Source organism: Lepisma saccharinum, chromosome 25, assembly GCF_977018435.1.
Source record: "Lepisma saccharinum chromosome 25, izLepSacc3.1, whole genome shotgun sequence".
Lineage (NCBI taxonomy): Eukaryota > Metazoa > Arthropoda > Insecta > Zygentoma > Lepismatidae > Lepisma > Lepisma saccharinum.
This window is the reverse complement of record NC_139253.1, coordinates 45,368,797-45,390,570: the sequence shown is the minus strand read 5'-3', so window position 1 is coordinate 45,390,570 and position 21,774 is coordinate 45,368,797. Positions and strand designations below refer to the sequence as shown.

Below are 21,774 nucleotides of genomic sequence, written 5' to 3'. Positions count from 1 at the left end.
AAGTTCTTAATTCAAATTCCAAATTTCTGAAAAAATTTTTGAACACTTAACACACATTGATCTCCCCTAGTATTTCACTTCTCCGTCCGGGGGGGAACACTAAAATAGGCGCAGGTTATCAAAGTTCACTCGATCCACACTTTGCTTCGTCTTGGGATGAACCAGCAAGGCAGTGTTGTTTCGAAGGTCAGTGGCAATGAAAGGGCCGATGAACACCTCGAAAAGCTTAGCTATAGTTCTAGTCTTTCTAGAGCTAAGCTTGTGATTCCTCACTAACACTAAGTCCGGGCATGTCCTTTAGTTTTAAACTTGTGTTTTTCACACTTTCTTCTCTCACGGGTCTTAGCGAGGAGTAACTTTTGGTTCCAATTGGTAATTTGGGCGTCAGCTTCGTCATTGGGCCAGGTGAAATGGTCCAGCACTTCATTGGGCACCGGTCGGTTAAAGAATAATTCCGAAGGAGCATATCCAGTAACTTCTGACACAGAATTTTTCAGCAACCATGAAATGTCTGTTAAATGTTTTGACCAACGCTGATGTTCACTATGGCAAAACAGTCTAAGCAGTCTGACTATTTCTTGGTTCATTCTCTCTATGGAGTTACTACTGGGGTGGTAAGCTGTAGTGAAGAAATATTTGATTTGCTTGCCGTCAAGGTATTCCTTCCATATGTGTGACGTAAACTGAGTCCCTATGTCGGATAAGATGGCTTTTACTTTAGGGAAATGTGTAAAGAAACCTCTTTCCATTACATTTACTACTTCTCTGGCAGTTCCACGACGTAATGGATAAACTGATACGAACTTGGTACCTACATCCACAAGGGATAGTATATACTGATAACCTTGTGAGATAGGTAATTGACCTATTAAATCAATTGACAATAGTTCATGAGGCTCCTTTTGACTAATGTGGAGTTTTTCCTTAAGAATGCCCAACTTATCCATTTTAGTTTTAGCACAAGTAAGACAGTCTCTGATATGCCTAGCTATATCTTGCTTTAACTTTGGCCAAAAGTAGCGGAGTTTAACCCTTTTAAGAGTTTTTCCCAAACCAAAATGTCCTTGCTCATCATGGTTGTCTTTTATAACTTTGGTTTTAAATTTCTCAGGAACACATAATTTCCACGAAATTTCGTCACCAGAAGTCTTTCTGAACAATAAGTTCCCATGAACTTGGTATAATTTTCGCAACTTGGCCTCTAAAGGAGAGTCTTCTTGGGAGTTTTGGTTTAGAAGCTTAATGATAGGCTGACAAAAATTATCAGTTTCTTGTGCTTTGGTCCAATTCTCAGCATTCTCTAGCTCTTCTCGTTCTTGCCATATGTAATTTACATGAAAAAACTTGGGATTCTCTTCTGTATGGTTATCCTCTGCTGGATACCTACTGAGTACATCGGGAATTACATTATCCTTTCCTTTAATGTAAATTATTTCGAAAGAGTAAGATTGTAATTTTAATGACCACCTAGTAAGGTGACAGTTCCAGTTCTTGGAATTTTGTAGCCAAATTAGACCTCTATGATCTGTGTAGATTTTAAAGTGTCTTCCTTTTAAATAAATTTCAAATTTATTTACACCAAATAATATTGCCAAGCATTCTAACTCGTGAATAGAATAGTGCATCTCATTATCCTTTAGCTTTCGGCTAGCATATTGGATGATGGCTTTTTCACTTCCTTCTTCTTGAAACAGTATGCAACCAAGACCTTTAGTAGAGGCATCACTCTGAATGCAAAATTCTTGGTTCAGATTAGGTTGAGCTAAGGCTGAGGCACCAACTAATTCTTCTTTGAGCTGGTTAAAAGCTGTTTCTTGATCTTGATTCCAAGTCCATTTACAAGCCTTGGATAATAGCTTCACTAGTGGTTCTGTCTTTGCCGAAAAGTTTTTAATAAACTTCCTTCGCCAGTTAGCCAATCCCAAAAAATTTCTAACGTCTTTCCTACATTTAGGTTGAGGGAACTTAAGGATGGCTTCCTTTTTCTTGGAATCTACCTTAATTGTGTCTCCAGAGATGAGATGTCCGAGATATACTAGTTCTCCCTTTACGAAATCACATTTTCTTAATTTAACTTTGAGACCCACTTCTTCCTATCTATGGAGGACCTTTTCAATATGCCTCAAATGAGATTGAAAATCTGCATCAAAAATTAGAAGATCATCAATGTATACAGTTAGATATTCTTCAGTCTCGGGGCCAAAAACTTTATGCATTACCGAAACAAAAGTTGAAACAGCATTAGACAGGCCATAAGGCATCTTCAAAAATTCGTACTGCCGACCTTTATAAGAAAAGGCAGTATACTTTCTGCACTCAGGTTTTAAAGGAATTTGTAGATATCCAGAGGACAGGTCCAAACTGGTAAAATATCGAGAACCTTTGAATCTTTGAAGACTCTCGTCAATGGGTTGAACTGAACTTTTTGGTATAATCATGATAGCATTGAGCTGCCGAAAATCTGAACACGGTCTTACGCTTCCGTCAGGCTTGTCGACAACCAGTAAAGGATTCAGGTAGGGAGAGACGGAAGGTTGAATGATATTCCACGTCTTCCATAGATTTAATTCTTTTTCCAAAGGCTTTCTCTTGGAAAGTGGTACCGGATATGGAGCCCGGTGGACAGGTTCAGAAGTTTTCAACATAATTTCACATTCAGCAGTTTCCATCGTTCCTGGTCTTTCAGAAAACACCTCCAAATAGCGTAGCAACACTTCAAACAACCCCTGCTTTTGGGAATCATTCAATATATTTATAGCTTCGACCTTCTCTTTGAGGTCCTCAGGGCTATTCATCCATTCATCATCCTCTTCTTGGATTCTTTGGACGTAGCGTACTATATCTATATTTAAGGGATTTCCCTCTTCATGTTCAGGAGTCCTTCCGAAGTATAAAATAACTTTATTATTTTTGAAGCTAATCTCAGTTTCATGCTGCTTAAGAAAAGGCATTCCTAATAGAAGGTCCGTTCCGAAACCTCTGAGGATAAACACTTCTGTGCTGAAATTCATTCCACCAATTTCCAATTCAACACTACGACTTCCATAAACTCGTTTCCTGTGACTTCCAGAGAAATCAACCAACCTTACCTCTGGTACTTTTTGAATTCGTATGCCTGGAACTTTTTACACTAACTTAATCCACACCGAATGACTAAGGATTGAGCACTCACTACCTGTGTCAATAACACAATTCACCAAAATGTCCATTAGTTTGGCCTGAATAATAGGAGATCTGTATTTAGTTCTGGACTCACGTGCAGATTTCAACTCTTGTTGTAACCAACTTTCTTCTGTCTCTGTTAACTGGAAATTAACTTGTAACTCTTGAACATCTCTTGTAGTTGAAATTAGTCGCTCCTTCGAAGCCCCTTGCCTAAATGGGAACGAAGCAAGACGACAAGGTCCTAGTTTGTTTGACAATATTGGGACCTTTGATTCTGATGGAACTCACGAGCCGTATCAATAGCTTCCTCCTGTTCAGATGTCAGGTCATCTCTTATCTCAGGAGGCCTTTCCAAGTTTCGAGGAGGATTTGGTCTAGTAGAATTGGGAACATCAGAGTTTTGGTTATTTTCTCTAGGTCCTGGTGACCTCCTACCTTGGTTACGGTTTCTTAGGAAAGCATTTCTCTGACCAACATTTCGAGTATTACCATATCGTGCACCCCCTCTATTATATCTCCAAGGCCTACCATTAGTGCCTTCTCTTCCAGTAGGTCTAGATTCGATGTTTCTTACCTTAAAATTTTTAGCTCCATTAACTTCCTTTACTCGTGAATCCTCTTTGTTTTTCCAAGGCTCTGGTTCATCATAGATGTCAAAGTCTTTCAAAAACTGAGTTAGTTCATACACTGTCCTAGGAGCATGGGCTAGACAAAGGCTTCTCATCCGATAAGACAATTGTCCAATAATTAAGTTAAGAACTTCACTTTCACTGAAATTCTCCGCCAGATTCCTGTATGCAGCGTAAACACTCCAAGCAAAGCTTTCCATGTTTTCATACGCCAGTCGAGAATACTTTCGATTTCTGACAGCCGCCAATTGCCTTTGCTTAGCTTTCTTAGAGGCAAACTCTTCTCTGAACCTATCACAGAAATCTGTATAATCAACAAAGTTATCCATGTTGCCGGCTAACCAATGTTCTGCCTTTCCAGTAAAAACTCGGGGAAGTAATTCAAGCCGATAGTGTTCAGGTACCTGCATGAGCTCGAAGCTAACATTGAGCTCTCGGAGATATTTCTCAGCAGATTGTGCTTCTATATCGCCTTTAAATTTAGGTATATGAGCGATATCTGCCATTCTGGGCATCTTAAAGTGCGACTTTCACCTTGGAGGGTATTCATCTGAACTATCACCATCACGAGGTCTCTTTCTCCGTTCTAGTCGGTCTTTATCTGTAATACAGAATGGGTTTCGCACTGTAGCTGGAAATTCAAATGATTCTGCTTCGGGATTTAAGCTTCTATCTGGAGTCACTATAGGAGAACTTATCCCATGAGTAAGCTCAGGTTGAATTTTTAAATTTTGGAACTGCACCTGCAAGTCGCTCACTCTTCTAACAAATAGTCCAGTTTGTTCTTGTAATTCCCGCCTTAAGCTTACTTCCAGTTTCTGATTTTGTACCTGAAGATTTTTAATCTTATCTACAGTTGTCCTCTCAACTTCATCCCGAAGAGTGGAAGTGGCAACTTCAATAACTTCATGCTGCTTTTGGACGTCTCTTTCTATGACTTCAGTTCTGTCATTTAACACTTGAACAGAAGCCTGAATGGACTCTACTGTGTTTTCAATATTTCTCACCTTCTCCTCATGAAGTTCACTATTCTTTTCTCTCTCAGCTAAAGCTTGGGCCAGCTCCAAGTAAGAACCGATTTGTTTAATGATTTCACTTTGCCAAGATCTTAAAGGTTCTACAACTTCACTAACATACTCTTTTAACTTTACAGTTATTTTTCCCATTTCCTCCTGTAATTCTCCTCTACGCTTTTTATCTTATTCCTCCTTCTCTTGATTTCTCTTTTCTTCTAGACTTTCAACTAATTTCTGAAACATCTCCAAGTCTTCTTGTCTTCTAGCTTCCGACTCTTTTTTTTCAAGTTCTCTTTTCTCTTCAAATTCTCGCTTCTCAAGTTCTCTTTTCTCTTCCTGAATCTGCATTATAGTTTTAAGCTCTTGCAGCTCTTGCTTTCTTTCAGCAGCTTCTAGGAGTCTTTTCTCTTCAAATTCTTGCTTCTCAAGTTGTCTTTTCTCTTCAAATTCTTGCTTCTCAAGTTGTCTTTTCTCTTCTGCTGCAGCCATTTCTTTTTTTCGCTGTTTCTCTTCCTCAATCTTTTCATTTTTCCTTTCCTCTTTATCCTTCATCAACCAGTCTAGTAAACCTTGAGCTACTGGAGTCTGAGCAGAGAAACTTGGCTCTGGATCGGAGGCTACGGAAGGCATTGATAAACACGTCTGACACAAAAGTTCACCTTCAGTTATATTAGTCATCGGTTTACCTTCACAGTGCCAATGGAAATTTTTATGACACTGGCTACACTGGAATGAGTCTTTTCGCTCTCCCTGGTTCCTACAGCAAGCAAATTCAGTCTCTACCTCCATTGTCTTCTCAGATCTGCTTCGTAGGGTCTTGCCTGCTTTATCACTGTCCATGGATTCACGTAAGTTCTCCACTTTAAAAGCGGCAAAATACTTTGAAAGGGTGCTTCCAGCTGTTTAACACCACCACTAGTATTCCCGATAACAGTTCACACTAGTGTTGCACTTGCCAGTAATGTTAACAGTTCGGGAATATTCACTTCGTGCCCCACGGTGTAAGCGCCAATTAACTTTGCAACGTCCTGCTCGAGAAAAGTGCCTACTACACCTACACGAGCACGTCAGCTGGATGCAAGTCTACTAACTTGGCCACGACCAATCAGTAGCACCATACGCTCTGCAAAGTTTTACCCATTATGCTAACCTTTTCTCCAGCGGTGGTATGAGACTCTATTTCACTCAGGGATCGGGAATAAGTACACTGTCCAACGTTAGAGAAAGTTTAATGAATGTAGCTGGATACACTTATGCAACTATAAACGTTGTAAGTTTAGCACACGCCCGTGTAGGATATTACACTCACTTGGCCAATATATTGCCACACAAGGGGGGGAGAATGGCTTCTGCAAACTGCCGTAAACTTGAAACAGATACACTGCTGCTGCTGTCCTCTGGGGTCCAACAAACGTCAGGAAGTGCAGTCCTTTGCTAGCGCCGACTTCTATAGCTGCAGGCCTTTACAGGGAACTGTTGGCTTTCGGGGAACAAAGGGGCATCTATTAGGGTCACCCTCACGATAACCGAAGTATTTCACTGACCTGTAATTTACCTTCTGGGCGGTTGCCTAGAAACCCCACGCCACACTACCCTGGCGGGGCGCCGCAGGTTGAAGGGGGGAGGAAACCTCTCGCAACAAGCGGAGCGGGTCCTCTCACTCTAAAGTGGAGTTTTTTTCTCTCGCCAATAAGCGGAGTGGGGTATCTCTCACTCGAAAGTGGAGTGGGTTCTCTTGCCAAAGGCAGAGTTCAACCTCTCTCGCTGGAAGGCGGAGTGCGGCTTTTCTCGGGTGCTTGGCCTCTCGCAAGAGCGGAGTGCACCTTCCTTCCTTCCTTCTTTAAGAAGCTTGGCCTCTCGCAAGAGCGGAGTGCTCCTTTCTTCCGGGTCAGTTGGTAAGAGAGATCTTATCGTGAGCCGACCTGAAAGCCAACTGAAGAAAATCTGCTCCGCGGCTGGTTATATAGCCTTGGTTCAGGTAGCGCCTCTAGCGCCGTTCACGCGAACTACGTGGAACCGTGGTAGAGCAGGCAAGGCCATCTCTACGGCAGACGATTGAACTACGTGCTCAAGGCACAAACGATAAATACATATTATAATATTAAACGTGTGCTAAACGTTAATATACAATTATAAGAAATATTACATATTCTTTGCGACCACGCAGGGCCTTATTAAGAGAATAATAATAATCACTACTGATAAACACAATTATCAAAGCAGGTATTAACACATGTAACATAGAACAAGTAAATAAAATAACTTTGAACCTAATAACAATGGTTACATATACACCGAGTAAATAAACATTAGCGTTACTAATGAGAATGATCTCTCAGGATCATTACAACGTGTGTGACAAGGAACTTCTTGAAAGTTAAGCGTTCCTCAGCAGGGGTTTTCATTGTGAGCATGAACAGCCCAACATCATACAATACTGACGTTACACATTCATTGCCATAAAAAGCCTTCATTCTCTGATGATTGTCAATTGGGGGACACATTGTCTGCAGTTAGAAACTCGGTCACCACACGCAGTTTCAGGTGCACCGACATAGTATGGTTACATGTTGCCATTTTCCTTGCTCTAGTTCAGCAACCCCTGGTGAGAGAAATTTGAAACTTGGAATGGAGAAAGGGGACAGTCTGAAGAGTAAAATGCATGGTTGCTCAAAATCCAAAATGTCTTTACACAGTCAAAAAAAAATAGGAGGCATTACTTTTCAGCTCGCCCTCGTACCTTGGTAAATATGCGTTTCTGGACATATGTTGATATGAACTTTTTTGTTCCTTTACATATCAGAAAACACCTCCTGAAGTTTGTCCCTATAGTTTCTGTTCGCCCTGTATATATATAATGAAACATATTAAACTGTAGGACTGTGCATAAAGTGGACTTAAAACAACAAATCAAAATCAAACAAACAAATATTAAAAGTTTTAATAGTGAAAATTGTAAACATTTTCTGTAGATCACCCAGGGGAGACAGATAGAGAGAGACGTAGAAGTGAAAACAATTTAGAATATGAAATAAGTAATAAATATGGATTATTAACTCCACATGAGTTCATGTGGAGGAAATCAAAGGACGGGTAGTAGGGTACAGACTATGAGGCAAATGAAATTTGAGTGCAAAGTATGCTATGTGGCAAAGATACAAATTATACAATCATCTCCAATGAGAATGAACTTAGAAAAAATAGATGTAATTATTGTACATACAATGAAAGTGTTATTATGAAGGACTAACCAGGGAGCAACTTAGCTATATTAAGTTTCTATACTACACGTGGATAAGGAGAACTAAGATTACAAGAAAGATTGAAGAAGAGAAACACATATGAACTGAAGAAGTGTGAAATGTATACACCTAAAAAAGTTGTGTCTACGAAAATAATATAAGGTTCATACCATTGAACTATACCTAGGTATATAACATGGAAGGACTGCTTTACGGCGCAAAAGTGAAGCCGTTCTCTCGCTTAGTTACGCCAGCGAACGCGTGAAGAAAAGCTGAAGCAGACGAATTTTTCTGTGGCGGCAAATGGATTTTTACGACAGATTATTTCCGAAATAAATGCCATAATTTATGAGAAAACATTGCATTGAGTACATTACCTAATCAGATACCACTTTGTATGCAGATTCTTGTTACTTGTGAATAAAACGTGTGTAAAATACCTATTATAGCATAAAAAACGCTTAACATGTAAAAGTGATAACAAGAAGGGAAACTGAATAGAAACTGACTGTTGGAAAGGGTTATCAGGGGTATGCTTTTACGTAATACTTGGCATGTATTTACTTGTGATTAACGAAATCTTTTTTTACATAAAATATAATAATTATATCATAAATAATGCATAATTACATTTAAAGTATCTGCATTATTCCTCATATCTACCAAACACAACCTAAAAATTGCAAAATGAAGTGGGAAATTTCGAAACGTTACCATTTCCTAGAGTATTTAATATACCATTTTCTACTGTATAATTACCAGTTATACTCAGAATATCAAATTGAAGTAGAGTTTGCACGGAACAAATTTTAAATTTATTGCTTGCACTTTAACTTTTTCAAAAACCTACTCTTGGTGAATTACTAAGAAAACGTTGATTTTTCCACAAACACACCAAATTTCTCTGATTTTTCTAGGATTTCCAGGCTGGTAGACACCCTGATAACATGCTTTTGTGCACAACATTAATGCACAATTGAATCGGCACATTCCAAAAGGTGATATGTGACATTTTTTTCAAAAATGAGATAATTACAGGATTGAACTCTGTTGAGGTAGATACACAACCTGTGCAAAAATGGAACATGTGATGCAGTTGTGTCTGGGTGATAGAGGGGGTTCAGATTCCGTGGTGGATGCAAAAAGGTGACATGTGCAGCACATATCTCCTTTATGCCCAGTTTATAGGTTGGTAGCCATGATGTCACGTGGTGGCTTTGGCGGTTCCTTACCAGTACGTTGCTGGCTACCTGTGAAGGTGGTTCATTGTTAATGCTGTGAATTCTCCGTGTATTTCTGCCTGTCGATTGAGGACACCATGTCGTCTAGTGAAGAAGATGCTACAGTGTGCTGTAAGAAGCGTAAAAATAACGCTGAAAACTACAAACGAAATGTTATTAAGAAGTAGCTATAAGGTGAAAGGAGACGAATACGTGAATTGGAGTGGGAATGTTATACCTGCCCGAAAAACTGGCGATGATTGCAAATGTAAGTTTCAGTGTTTTGCTAAGTTTGAGGATTGTGATTTCATAGACATAATCACGCAATTCAATCAATTGGACAACAAAGACATGCAGGATGTGTATTTGCAATCGCTGATCGAGTCAAGAGATATTGTTCGCAGGAGAAGACATATTTCAAAGAGTGATAAGGTATCCTTCCAAGTTAGTAAATTCAATCACCTGTTTTATGATGCCAGTATGAAGGGTAAGGTTATGGCAAGATTTTTTATTGAAAAACTAGTATCACATACATTTGCATTGCTACTCCCTTTGGGGGTACGTAATTAAATGTTATTTACCACGACTACAAATATCTTAATCTCAGGGGATAGGTTATTTATTCGAGAATTCCAAATAAGAAAGCATTTTATAGCCAAGAGGATATAGTTAAATGCGGATCTATATTCTGAAAAACTATACACAATACAGAGAAAATATATAGCGAAGCTTGTATATACATTGAAATATATATATATATATATATATATATATATATATATATATATATATGCTGATTCCAAATTTACGTCGGTTATATTCTTCTTACATATATGAATAATTGAAAGGAAATCTTCTTCTTCTTTCTTTCCGTAATTTCTAAGAAAAGGCTTCTTCTTCCTTCCTATCTTTGATCTGGGAAAAGGCTTCTTCTTCCTTTCTTCTTTCTATTTTTGGAAAAGACTTCTTCTTTTTATTTAGGAAAAGGCTTCTTCTTCTTTTCTTCTTTCTAATTTCAGAGAAGGCTTATTCTTCTTTTCTTCTATTTTTGGAAAAGGCTTATTCTTCTTTTTCTTTCTTCTACTTTTGGAAAAGACTTCTTTTTCTTTTCTTTCTTCTATTTTGGAGAAGGCTTATTCTTCTTTTCTTTCTTCTATTTTTGGAAAATACTTCTTCTTCTTTTCTTCTTTCTATTTAGGAAAAGGCTTCTTCTTCTTTTCTTCTTTCTAATTTTTGAGAAGGCTTATTTTTCTTTTCTTTCTTCTAATTTATTGTCTTTCCTTTTAAAGCATAATCTTATTTATTACATATATGGGTTCGCTTTCCCCGCTTCTTTGGCATTATACAAACGACACAAGCTATACTTATAGAAAGAGTAGCGCCACCTCCTATGTGTCGACCAAAAGGGGAATAGCCAGGATCGCTAACAGCAAGCGCTGCCTATGGCCCAGTGCGTCTAATAAGAAGCGCAACCGTAAGTGCTTCGGGGCATCTAATTGAACACAGCGACACCGAGGGACGGACAAATACAAAAACTGACGATGTTCTCCTCGTCAGAGGTATTAAATCAAATTTTGATCACTAGGATCAAAAAGGAGATACATTTCTGAATTCATTTGCTCACTTATTTACTTTCCTGATTGTTTCATATACGAGCATATTCTTATTTATCTTAATTGGCTATTTACAACATTTTATTCACTCCTTCTATAATTTTTATACTTTTCCTTTATGTATTTTGCATTTACTATAATATATATAATCGCTCTTCTCCGCTCCTAGTTTCTACAATGAACTCTGCTCTTCTTTATATGGCGTGCTGCCATCTATCGTCGCTTTCGGGAAACATTCCTTCCTTGCATTTTTCATTGTGTCGTCGGAACTGGCACGTGACAGCATTGAAATCCAGTGCTGTTGACATCAATTTGCAAACTGAAGAAGCATACAGGGAGAGGCTTCCAATTGACAAAGAAAATGGAAGACATCAAGAAAGTGGTAAAATATGTTCCACAGATGGACTTCTACAACGAACTCTTACAGTGGTCTACAACATCTAAAGAGAACAATCAGACAGATGAAATGGAAGACAGCGAGTAACATTTTTCATGTGTTAGCACAGAAACACTTTCATAAAAAATACAAGTTTGGATTAATGTTTCATTACTTTATTGTCTCGCATTGTACATTACTCTAATGTGATTTTGGTACATTATTATATTGTATTTCATGACAAAATATTGTCTGTAATAAAGGTTATTGATGTAGTTCAACACACAAAAACTTTTTAATTTACAAAAAGGTGATGTGTTCATAATATTATTGATGTATAGTTCAACACACAAATATCTTGATAATTTACAGGTGATGTGTCCAAAATTTGCTAAAGGTGATATGTGTCCATAATTTTTTATTATTTTTCTGACAATTTAGAGGGAAACGGCATATTCAAACCAATTATTATTTTCAAGAAGGTGTATAAGAATAAATCACTGTTACTGGCTCTCAAATATGAATTTAGCTAATCAGTTTTTTGAGTTTCCTGTAAAGTTTCATTTTTGTCACATATCACCTTCTTGCATATGTCGATTCAATTAACACTTTCGGTAAAAAAAAAAAAAAAAACAATCACGGTCAACAAATCTCAAACAATATTCGAAGATTGCACACATTTTATTTCTTCCTGCGAGTCTTGCGAAAAACATACTTTGTATGGAAATTAGGCCATAATATCGAGGCACTTTTTTGTGTGCACTATTAAAATTTAGGAACTACTGCTTGACATGCCAACAATATACACAAATTGCTCGTAAGCATGGCATGTAGATAAAACTAACATTTTACGACAAGAAAAATCTATCCGGAGATTAATTATTTTAATTTGTTTTGTTACTTCTGGTTAGCTTATCTCCATGACTCAATTAATTTCATATATTTATAAGTTATGAAAAATTCCAATTAGTTATTACAAAATGTAATTACTTGCGACAGTGTATGAAACACGTTGGTGTAAACTCATTCGAGAGCTTTCGTTATAACATTTAATTACCGTCATCAACTTTTAATAAAAACATTTAGGCGTAGTATACACATATTTTAAGAATGATACCGATAACAAAGTAGACCCCGGGCAATTAATCTAAACGACTCTTACAACCAGACGCCGAACATGACCATACCATGTTGAACCCACTTAAAACTGGATAAATTGTTCGAAAAAACACATGTCAACCATTAATGTAGCGAAGAAACACTTAATAAGACATTCATTTATAGCCCTGAATACATAAATATGGTTAAACTAGGTTTGTTTTGGTGCTATACGAAAGCAAAGAGGCGAGTAAATACACGTTAGCTTATGGGATCACCACGTTTTCTTCCCGTCTTCCCTCGAGAAACTAATCGCAAAAGTGGCTTCAGTTTTCGCGGCCTATCAGCGTTGCAGCGAGCGTTCGAGTTATATATAGTTCAATGGTTCATACCAAAGTGTCATTCTAAAAGTGTTATATTTTTCTGCCAATCTAATAATATTTTGTGTTTAATCCATTCGGACAAAATTATTTTGTTACTTCTCTATGGTGTGCCCTATGCAGTGTCGGAATTGCTGCCCCCTCACCCTCCCCCCCCCCCTCCACAACGACCAAGCCTACACTGCCATTCTTTTCTGCTGAAGCAAAGCTCCTGTTTGCCAATCACAACAGCTGCTTTCCTCTCCTTTAAAATTAGAGAGATAGACTGTGTTTATGGTGCAGTAAAGATAAGCAGGGACTTTACTGAAGCAATATGATTTTTAAAGTAAGAAAAATAAGATTATTTTTATTGCTTTTCTGTTTTGTTTGCTATTTTGTTTATCCTCTCTATCTATTGCGACATTTAATTACACAGTAAAAAGTAAACACACGTAAAGTTTTCTGACGATATTTTCCATGGTTATATGTGATGCATAGGAACTACAGGGTGATCCAATAAACCAACCAAAAGTATTAAGCATAAATTTTTTCTGTCTTTTCTTGGACCACCCTGTATAAGGAAGAAACGAATATGGGAAGAAGGGAGAGAGAGTATCAGCAATTATTAAGTTCCTCGTGTCATTGATATTTAAGTCAACAAATTCCATATCTTCCTGGCCTTAGGTGGAAGCATTGGTGCCTGTAAACGGAGCCAAGAGGGGAAAAGGCCAATGGAAGAGGGGACACATACCCCATCCTTCAGCTTAACTTGGAGTGAGGAAAATTGCACAGACTTATTTCTACATAAGTATTACGTAAATCACCAATTTACATATTTCCTTTTATTCAATTGGTAGAGCAGCCTACGGGTGAACCTCACCCGCTAAATAAAGGACTTATTATTATTTTTATTATTATGTTACTTTATTCTTCTTCGTGGTCCCCCCTGAACTCTTTCCTTTCTAATTCTCTTTTCTCTTTCTTAACAGTTATTTCTCACTGTCCTATTGTATCTATCCTCTACATATTTCCTTATTTTGTTCACTTTTATCTTCATTTCCTATTTCCTTTGTTCCACTATAAGTTAATTTCTTACCTTCTCTGTGCCGACATTCGTGGCGAAGTGGTTAGAACAATGTTCTACGACGCCAGGCGTCTTGAGGTCGAATCCCGGCCTTAGCATGGCTGTTTCTTCATCAATTTCATCATATCACCAATCATCCTTATGTTCGCAATTAGCCACAAGTGGGAGAAAAGTTAAGTAACATAAACGAAATCAATCAATCAAGCAAGGAATTATCTTCTATCTCTCTCTCTCTCTCTCTCTCTCTCTCTCTCTCTCATTATATTTTATACGGGGTTGGAGTGAAGGCAGTAAAATTTTTCCTTTAGTATTAGTCCTTGACATTCTAGTCGAAGAGGTTGTTCATTAATCAAGGGTTTTCTATTCATTCAGTTCTAACATTGCATACAATATTGCAAAATGATCTACGTAATGAGTGTAATGTATGTAGTAGTGCAAGAAATCTCACATATCAAGCTAGATTCGAGGTAGAGTAAGTGCATTTCTACCCTATTATTACTACAGTATTCATCACAGTGTAGGTGAGATGTAACCACATTACTATTATTATGTGATTGTTATTGTAAATTAACTGTGGGGTTTTGATGGATTAATTCTCGTTGGAAACTGTAGGGAAAATTATGAAATTCAATTTATACCGTGTAAGGCCACTTGAATATAAAGAATTGAAGAACCTGTCTTAAAATATTATTACATACATAAACTGGTAATATTGTCGTAAAGTAAACATTGTAAGTGAGAGTTGTAAAGGCATTTCCCCCACCACTGCCTATAGGCTCTTTATTTGTCAGAGAAGACTCAAGAAAAACGGTTGTGTGTTGTTTGCTGGCATGTTTCAGTTCAATCATTATTCATGAAACCAAAACAAATTGTTAGCCTAACTAATGAATATATCCATGAATGAAACCGAATTTCTATAACGGCTCATAAATATTACCCAAGTACATAATTGGACTTCAACATATCCCATTTCAGGACGTAACTAAATTTGTGTCCCAGTGGCCACAACATAATTTATAAGTTACGTTATAATTATTAAAAGTATGACATTCTCTGATATCTACCATTTTTTATTTGTTACAAGAATCGAAAGTTTACTCTCATGGAACAGGAATTATGTTTTTATAAATACTTTCCTTTATCTTTGTATGTCATGCAAGATTAAGCACCACGATAGAGATAACGCATCTTCTTCAAGTGACATGGCGGATACACAACTAATACATTATCCTTATCATACATTAGATGCGGATACACGCTGCTTAAAGTTCAACTACCACAATCATTCTTCGGACTTTGTAGTTGTACTTGTATAAATTTTATCGAGTACATTTTTTAGCAACCTGAATTCCAAATATTGCTCTTTGATATGTATTCGAGTATATTACGTACCTTCCAAGTTTTATCGTGAAGACAAGTGAAACAACATAAAGCGATCCACATTCCTTGACAAAGATTTTATCAGATACCGTAAATAATGAAGATCGAACACTTAAAGTTGGTTTACATTTATAATGATTAATATTATCACCTTATAATCAATGGGTCACAGTTGAAATGAAGCTACATTTAATTGATTTGTTAAAAAAAAAAAAAAAAAAAAAAGCACGGTGTCTTGCACTGTATCATTAATGCATGGGATATGGAAGTAGAGCTTCTCACATTCTCTATCTCAGCTATATTGACAGCGATGTGATTACCTAGCTTAGGAATCGAACCCGGGTCTCCCGCCTAGCAGTCAGGCCAATGATTTCGTTCGGATTCAAATTAAGAATTGTCAATCTGTCATCGTATCTACATCATACATTATCATTGTATGTATAAAGTGGGCTTAAAATATTAAAGCAAACTTTTGAAATGGAAAGTGTGCCACACTATGATGATCCATATTTTTGTGACTTCACATCTTAAAAACATGTCACTGATGTATTATTTTGTAAAAGAACACGTAATTTTGTGTTATTGTATGTAAATTACACCTTTCTTTGATGTTGTATATCTTGTTTAATATTTATTGTATTTTATGTTCTATTATGAGTAAATTCAATGTACCTTTATATTTGAGAAAATGCATTGTGTGAATTTGGAATCTAAACATGTGCAGATGTGAGTTTTGTTTCCAGTATATTTTTGTAAATAGCAAGTGATTCATTTGAATTTGATCTGTGATCTTGAAATAGTATAAAAGCAAGGATTTTGCATAAGAAATTAACACATTCACCGCAGATCGTCGATAGATTTTAAACTCAAGAGAACTGCTCGGGGCGCAGGCTAGGCCTATGCGACCATAGGTTTCGCCGATAGCCACGAATTGAGATTATGTGTTATAGTTTAATCAAGACACCGTTAAAGCAAAATCCTCATATTCATAAGAAGCATATTTGCATTATCCCAGGGCGGGCCTCAGCTACTGGGCGGGTCGCAGGTGGCGGATAGCGAATGGCCATCAGATATGATGGTTAGCTGCGAATAACCAAATAAGCAGTCCCGGACCGAGGCGGCAGTGCTATCAGGGTCTGGAGGGAGTGATCTGTGGCAGGATCACACCCATTAAAACCCAGAAATGCCCAAAGACAGCACTGTGACATGGCGAAGAAGTGCCGCCATTAAATAAGCACGGCCCCTGCTGCCTTGCAGGGAGGGGAGGGATCCCCAAAGGCTAAGGGAATGATACCCTGACAGAAAACCAAGGGGTAGGAAGGGCTCCGAAGGCAAAGCAACACCAACCTACCTAGGGGAGTAAACCTTAAATAAATCCTGGTCCTCCAGGTTGGGGGTTGGGCGTAGGGTTAACTCCCCTACCCCGTCAAAAGAACTTGTTACGGATACCACAAGATTGCCTCGGAGGAGATTGGATAATTTGTTGACGACCCGGCGAAAGAAAAGGTTAATGAGAAGGAAAACCGATATAATGCTCGCAACCTGGAATGTAAGAACATTGAAGAGACCAGGAAAGCTGAGAGAAATAAGAGACGAAATAGAAAAGTATGGAGTGAAAGTGTTAGCATTACAAGAAACACGCTGGAAAGGACAAAGAATGATATCGTCTGGAAAACATATACTGATGTATAGTGGAGGAGAAACTGGTAATAATGGTACAGGTTTCCTAATCCAAAAGTCTATTAAACCAAGTATTATTAACTTTACAGCAATTAATGATAGGATATGCTCAGTCAGAGTTAGAGCAAAATTCTTCAATATCACAATGTTTTGTGTGTATGCCCCCACAGAAGAAGGAGAGGAGGAGGAGAAAGATGCTTTTTACTCAAAATTAGAAGAAGAAATAAATCATGTACAAAGACACGATGTAAAAATCATATTAGCGGACTTAAACGCCAAAATAGGAAGAGAGAAGATGTACAGAAGCATAATAGACAAAGAAAGCCTGCATGAAGTAACCAATGATAACGGAATGAGATTGATAGACCTTGCAAGCAGTAAGGAAATGGTAATTAAAAGTACTTGGCTTCCACGAAAAGACATAAAAAAGGAGACCTGGGTGTCTCCAGATAGCCGCACAAAAAACCAAATAGATCATGTTATAATAGACAGGAGACATGCCACAGATATTATGGAGATCAGTAGTTTTAGAGGTGCTGATGGTGACACAGACCACCATCTAGTGAGAATCAAGTACAGACAGAAAATTGATGTGAAAAGATCAAAAAAGGAAAGTAAGAACATGAAACATAATGTAGAGGAACTCAGGAATGCCAGAGTAAGATAGGAATACCAAGAAAAACTTATGGAGGCACTGGAAACAAAAAAAGATATATGGGAGAAAGAAGAACTAGAATGTAAGTGGGAAATACTTAAAACAGTAATAGGTAAGGCAGCAGAGGATACATTGGGAAAGAAACAAAACAAGAAGAGAGAACAGTGGTTTGATGAAGAATGCTCAATATTAATACAGGAGAGAAACGATGCCAGACAAAGGATGCTTCAACGGAGAACAAGACAAGTAGTGGAAGAATATAGAGAAAAGAGGAGAGAAGCAGATAAGACATGTAGAGCTAAGAAAAGACAGTTTGAGAGTAATAAAATAGAAGAGTTAGATGAAATGAAAGATAGAAATGAGATACGAAAGTTTTACGAGAAAACAAGAGATCTGAAGAAAGGATACCAACCCAGAGCAGTTTTCTACAAGGATAAAGAAGGAAACCTCATTGGAGACAAAAGAAAGATGATGGAAAGATGGCAGGAGTATTTCTGTGAATTACTTAACGGAACCAATGAGGAGGATAAAGAAGAGGGGAAATGTGATGAAGATGAAGAAATAAGAGAGGAAGAGGAGGAAGGGTTAATACCAACTTTAAAGGAAGTAAAAGATGCAATAAAGTCTCTAAATAATAATAAAGCGCCAGGAGAAGATGGCATAGAATCGGAGCTGTTGAAATATGGTGGAGAAGGAGTGAAGAAGGCCATATATGAAGTGAGAGAAGAAGTTTGGATAAAAGAAGAAATGCCCAGAGACTGGACAGTAGGAATAATATGCCCGATACATAAGAAAGGGGATAAAGCTAAGTGTGAAAACTACCGCGGAATAACACTACTGGATGGAACTTATAAAGTATTTGGTAAAATTTTAGCAACACGATTGGAAGATTGGATGGAAAGAATCATGGGAGATTACCAAGCAGGATTTAGAAAAAATCGCTCCACGATGGACCAGATATTTTTATTGCGTCAAGTGTTGGAGAAGTTCTATGAGTATAAAAAAGAACTTCACCAACTATATGTCGATTTTAAACAAGCATACGACAGCTTGGAAAGAAACAAGATCTACAGTATAATGAAAGAGTTTGGGATCCCAAGGAAATTGATAAGACTGACAAAAATGACAATGAAAACAACGGAATGTAAAGTCAGAGTAGAACAGGAAATGACAAACCTGTTTAAAGTAGAGAAAGGACTGAGACAGGGAGATTTACTTTCTACAATACTATTTAATTTAGCATTGGAAAAAGTAATCCAACAACTACCAATCAACGCTGGAGGAACAATATTAAATAGACTAACACAAATAGTAGCATATGCAGATGATGTAGCTTTAATAGCAAGGAATAAGAAAGCTATGGAAGAGAGTTATCAAGTATTAGAAGAGAAAGCTCAAGAACTAGGACTGGAAGTGTACACAAATAAAACCAAATATATGAAGATGGGAAATCTAGAAAGAGGCAGAAGAGAATCTTACATAAGAATAAATGGAAAAGAATATGAAAGGGTGGAAGCCTTTAAATATTTGGCTCAATAATAACAGCAGATAACAAGACAGCTACAGAAATACAGGAAAGGATAACAAGTGGAAATCGATGCTATTTTTCTTTGCAAAATGTGCTTAAATCTAAGAATGTTAGTAGGAACACAAAAATTAAAATATATACAACAATATTAAGACCCATAGTAATGTATGGTTCAGAAAGTTGGGTGATGTCGGTAAGAGAGGAAGATTGGTTGTTAAGGTGGGAAAGGAAAATACTGAGAAGGATATTTGGAACGGTAAGAGATAAAGAGGCATGGAGAATGAGAACAAATATGGAAGTACAGGAATTGTTTAACCAGCCAGATATTGTAGTGAAGATCAAACAGGGTAGAATACGATGGGCTGGGCATGTTCAGAGGATGGAAGAAGCACGGGTTGTCAAGAAAATATTCAATGGAAAACCGTAAGGGAGAAGGAGAAGAGGTAGGCCCAGGAAAAGATGGATAGAGGACGTGGAAGAGGACCTAAGAAGGTTAGAAGTTAAAGGATGGATAAGAAAAGCAGAGGATCGAGATGAATGGAGAGAGGTAGTCAGGAAGGCCAAGGACCTACATGGACTGTAGCGCCGACCAGTAAGTAAGTAAGTATATTTGCATTATAATTGTAATAAATAGAGAATAAATACTTTCATTTTATCTACGGCAGTAATGTGGTTTTATTCATCTGTGCTGTGAAATATTGCCTTTGCCTAACACTACCCCTGTACCTGAGAGGAGTCTGTGTACTTCAGCGAGTCTCATCGTTCACCGCAGAGCAATAATCAGTTATTATTATTAAATAGAATACAACCACTGAGTACCAAGTATAATACACCTTAAATGTATCAACTGTTCCGAACGCTAAACTAGATATACTATTAGATACAGAGAAAAATTGTAAGGTATGCAACGTTTCTATTCGTTGCATTTGCAAAATAACTTGTTGATTATGCAAGAGCAATAGGAGAACAGTATATGGTGTGTAGCGTCATGTTTGTCTTTGATGAAATTGCAAAGTGTTCTCGATTGGTTGGCTTAATATCTACGTCACGACAAATGATCACTTCATGTGTCTGAACAATATTTGTTGCACGTGCATGCTCTTTTAATAGATCAAAATGTTAAACCGATCTTCAATTTACTGAAATAGGAATGTATTGAACATGAAGTGGAGAGACAAGAGTTCAAGTACGTTCACAACACAGGATAAAGAGAAAGACCATGTTCTCCTGCAATTTAAATGCTGTAAGAAATACATTTTTAGTTAAATTTTAAGTTTCTATATCTGGCTGTTAATTTATCTCAATAAATCTGGCTTTACGCACATTTTCAATCTAAATATATGAAATCCTATAATTTATACAGGGTGTCTACAAAACGTCTGGCACATTTTAATTTTGAATAAAACAGAAGAAATATAAATACATAGAAACTAGTAGTATGGATGGTTAGACAAACTCAAAAACTTACTCTATCTATTTCTAGGTCAAGAACATGTTTGTGGATGTCATACAGTTTCGTAATTGAAGAGAGTGGTGACTCCACAAGAGGGAACCCAAACTGTGTGCTGGTTTACTCAAAACACAATCTGTGACGCAAACTCAGAGAGACTTCAGAACACATTACCAGAAAATCCTCCTTCTAGACATAGTATCATTGCGTAGAAAGGATTTTTTTTTTAGAAACGGTACATAAGGTGGTACCACACTTCTCAGCACAAATAATGATGATGTCGATTGTTTTCGAGAAGCATTCATTCCAAGAAATCTGTGCGGTTAGCGGCAAGAACATTGAATATGCCAGTTTGCGACAGTATGCATAAATTTCATATAGTCTGAATCTCTGGTTCATTCCGCGTACAACGGTATATCACTCATCTCTCTAGGGCAATTAGCCTCCGATCTACACTCATTTAATTGAAACTCTGCATTTTGCTCAAAATCTGCTCGGGACCAACGGGGTTGCATGTGAAAATGGCCTTGGGACTCAAAAGGTTAATAATGTGCAGTAGTAATTAAATTTACTTCATTAACAGGATTAAACATCTTGTATATGGTAAGTTGCAATATACCAAGAAATTCATCTTCAGCGCATTTACTCCTCCCTCCAACCTTTTCGTCTTTAGATGGCGGCTGCCGATAAGGGATAAGCCCCTTCCGAAATCAAATTCTGGCTACCGGCCTGACCACCAGCGATCGAACCTTGAACCTTTCGATTGATTGATTAATTGAACTGGTGTTTTAAATCCACTTTATGCACAGTAAGGCTAATCGGTACTGGACCTACAGTTTGAAGTGAGATCCGAACAACTATGTGCCTCCATCGGGAATCGAACCCGGGCAGGTTGTTGAACCTGCCGAACCAAAGACGAGAGCGTAATTTGAGCGTGTGGGAACTTTGTTTTATCCAGTGCCAACATATATTCAGTTTTCCACACACAAATACGATTAATTTTAAGAAATTAGACGTGTGCATATAATTTCTTATCGGCATCATTCTCTAAGTGAACAATCACATGCCATAGAAGACTCTGGCCCGCCCTTGAACTAAGAGATACAGGATTCGATTCCGATATGAACTGTATACATGAGATGCCTAGCTTGAACTCATTACGCACACATTTCATATTTGCACTGTTGCCAATACTTGTAAACCTGGTTCCATCACTTTATATCTAAAACCACGGAAAAGGGTTTTATCTACTTCTCAATTTTTTTCCCAGCAAATTTAC

At 37.5% G+C, this 21,774-nt stretch overlaps 1 protein-coding gene across 1 annotated transcript; it reads left to right on the top strand.

Annotated features, from left to right (window-relative positions):
- The first annotated feature begins 17,547 nt into the window (after nucleotides 1–17,547).
- LOC145978761 (uncharacterized) lies at nucleotides 17,548–20,570 on the top strand. The gene is made up of 2 exons (XM_083111574.1): nucleotides 17,548–18,282; nucleotides 20,529–20,570. The coding sequence occupies exons 1-2, from the start codon at nucleotides 17,548–17,550 to the stop codon at nucleotides 20,568–20,570; spliced, it is 777 nt and encodes a 258-aa protein (XP_082967700.1).
- The last annotated feature ends 1,204 nt before the right edge of the window (nucleotides 20,571–21,774 follow it).

Coding starts and splice junctions, on each gene's coding strand:
- LOC145978761 (XM_083111574.1), top strand. CDS start 17,548: ATGGAGGCACTGGAAACAAAAAAAGATATATGGGAGAAAGAAGAACTA. Junction 18,283..20,528: donor AAATGCCCAGAGACTGGACA/GTAGGAATAATA, acceptor ATCTATTTCTAG/GTCAAGAACATGTTTGTGGA.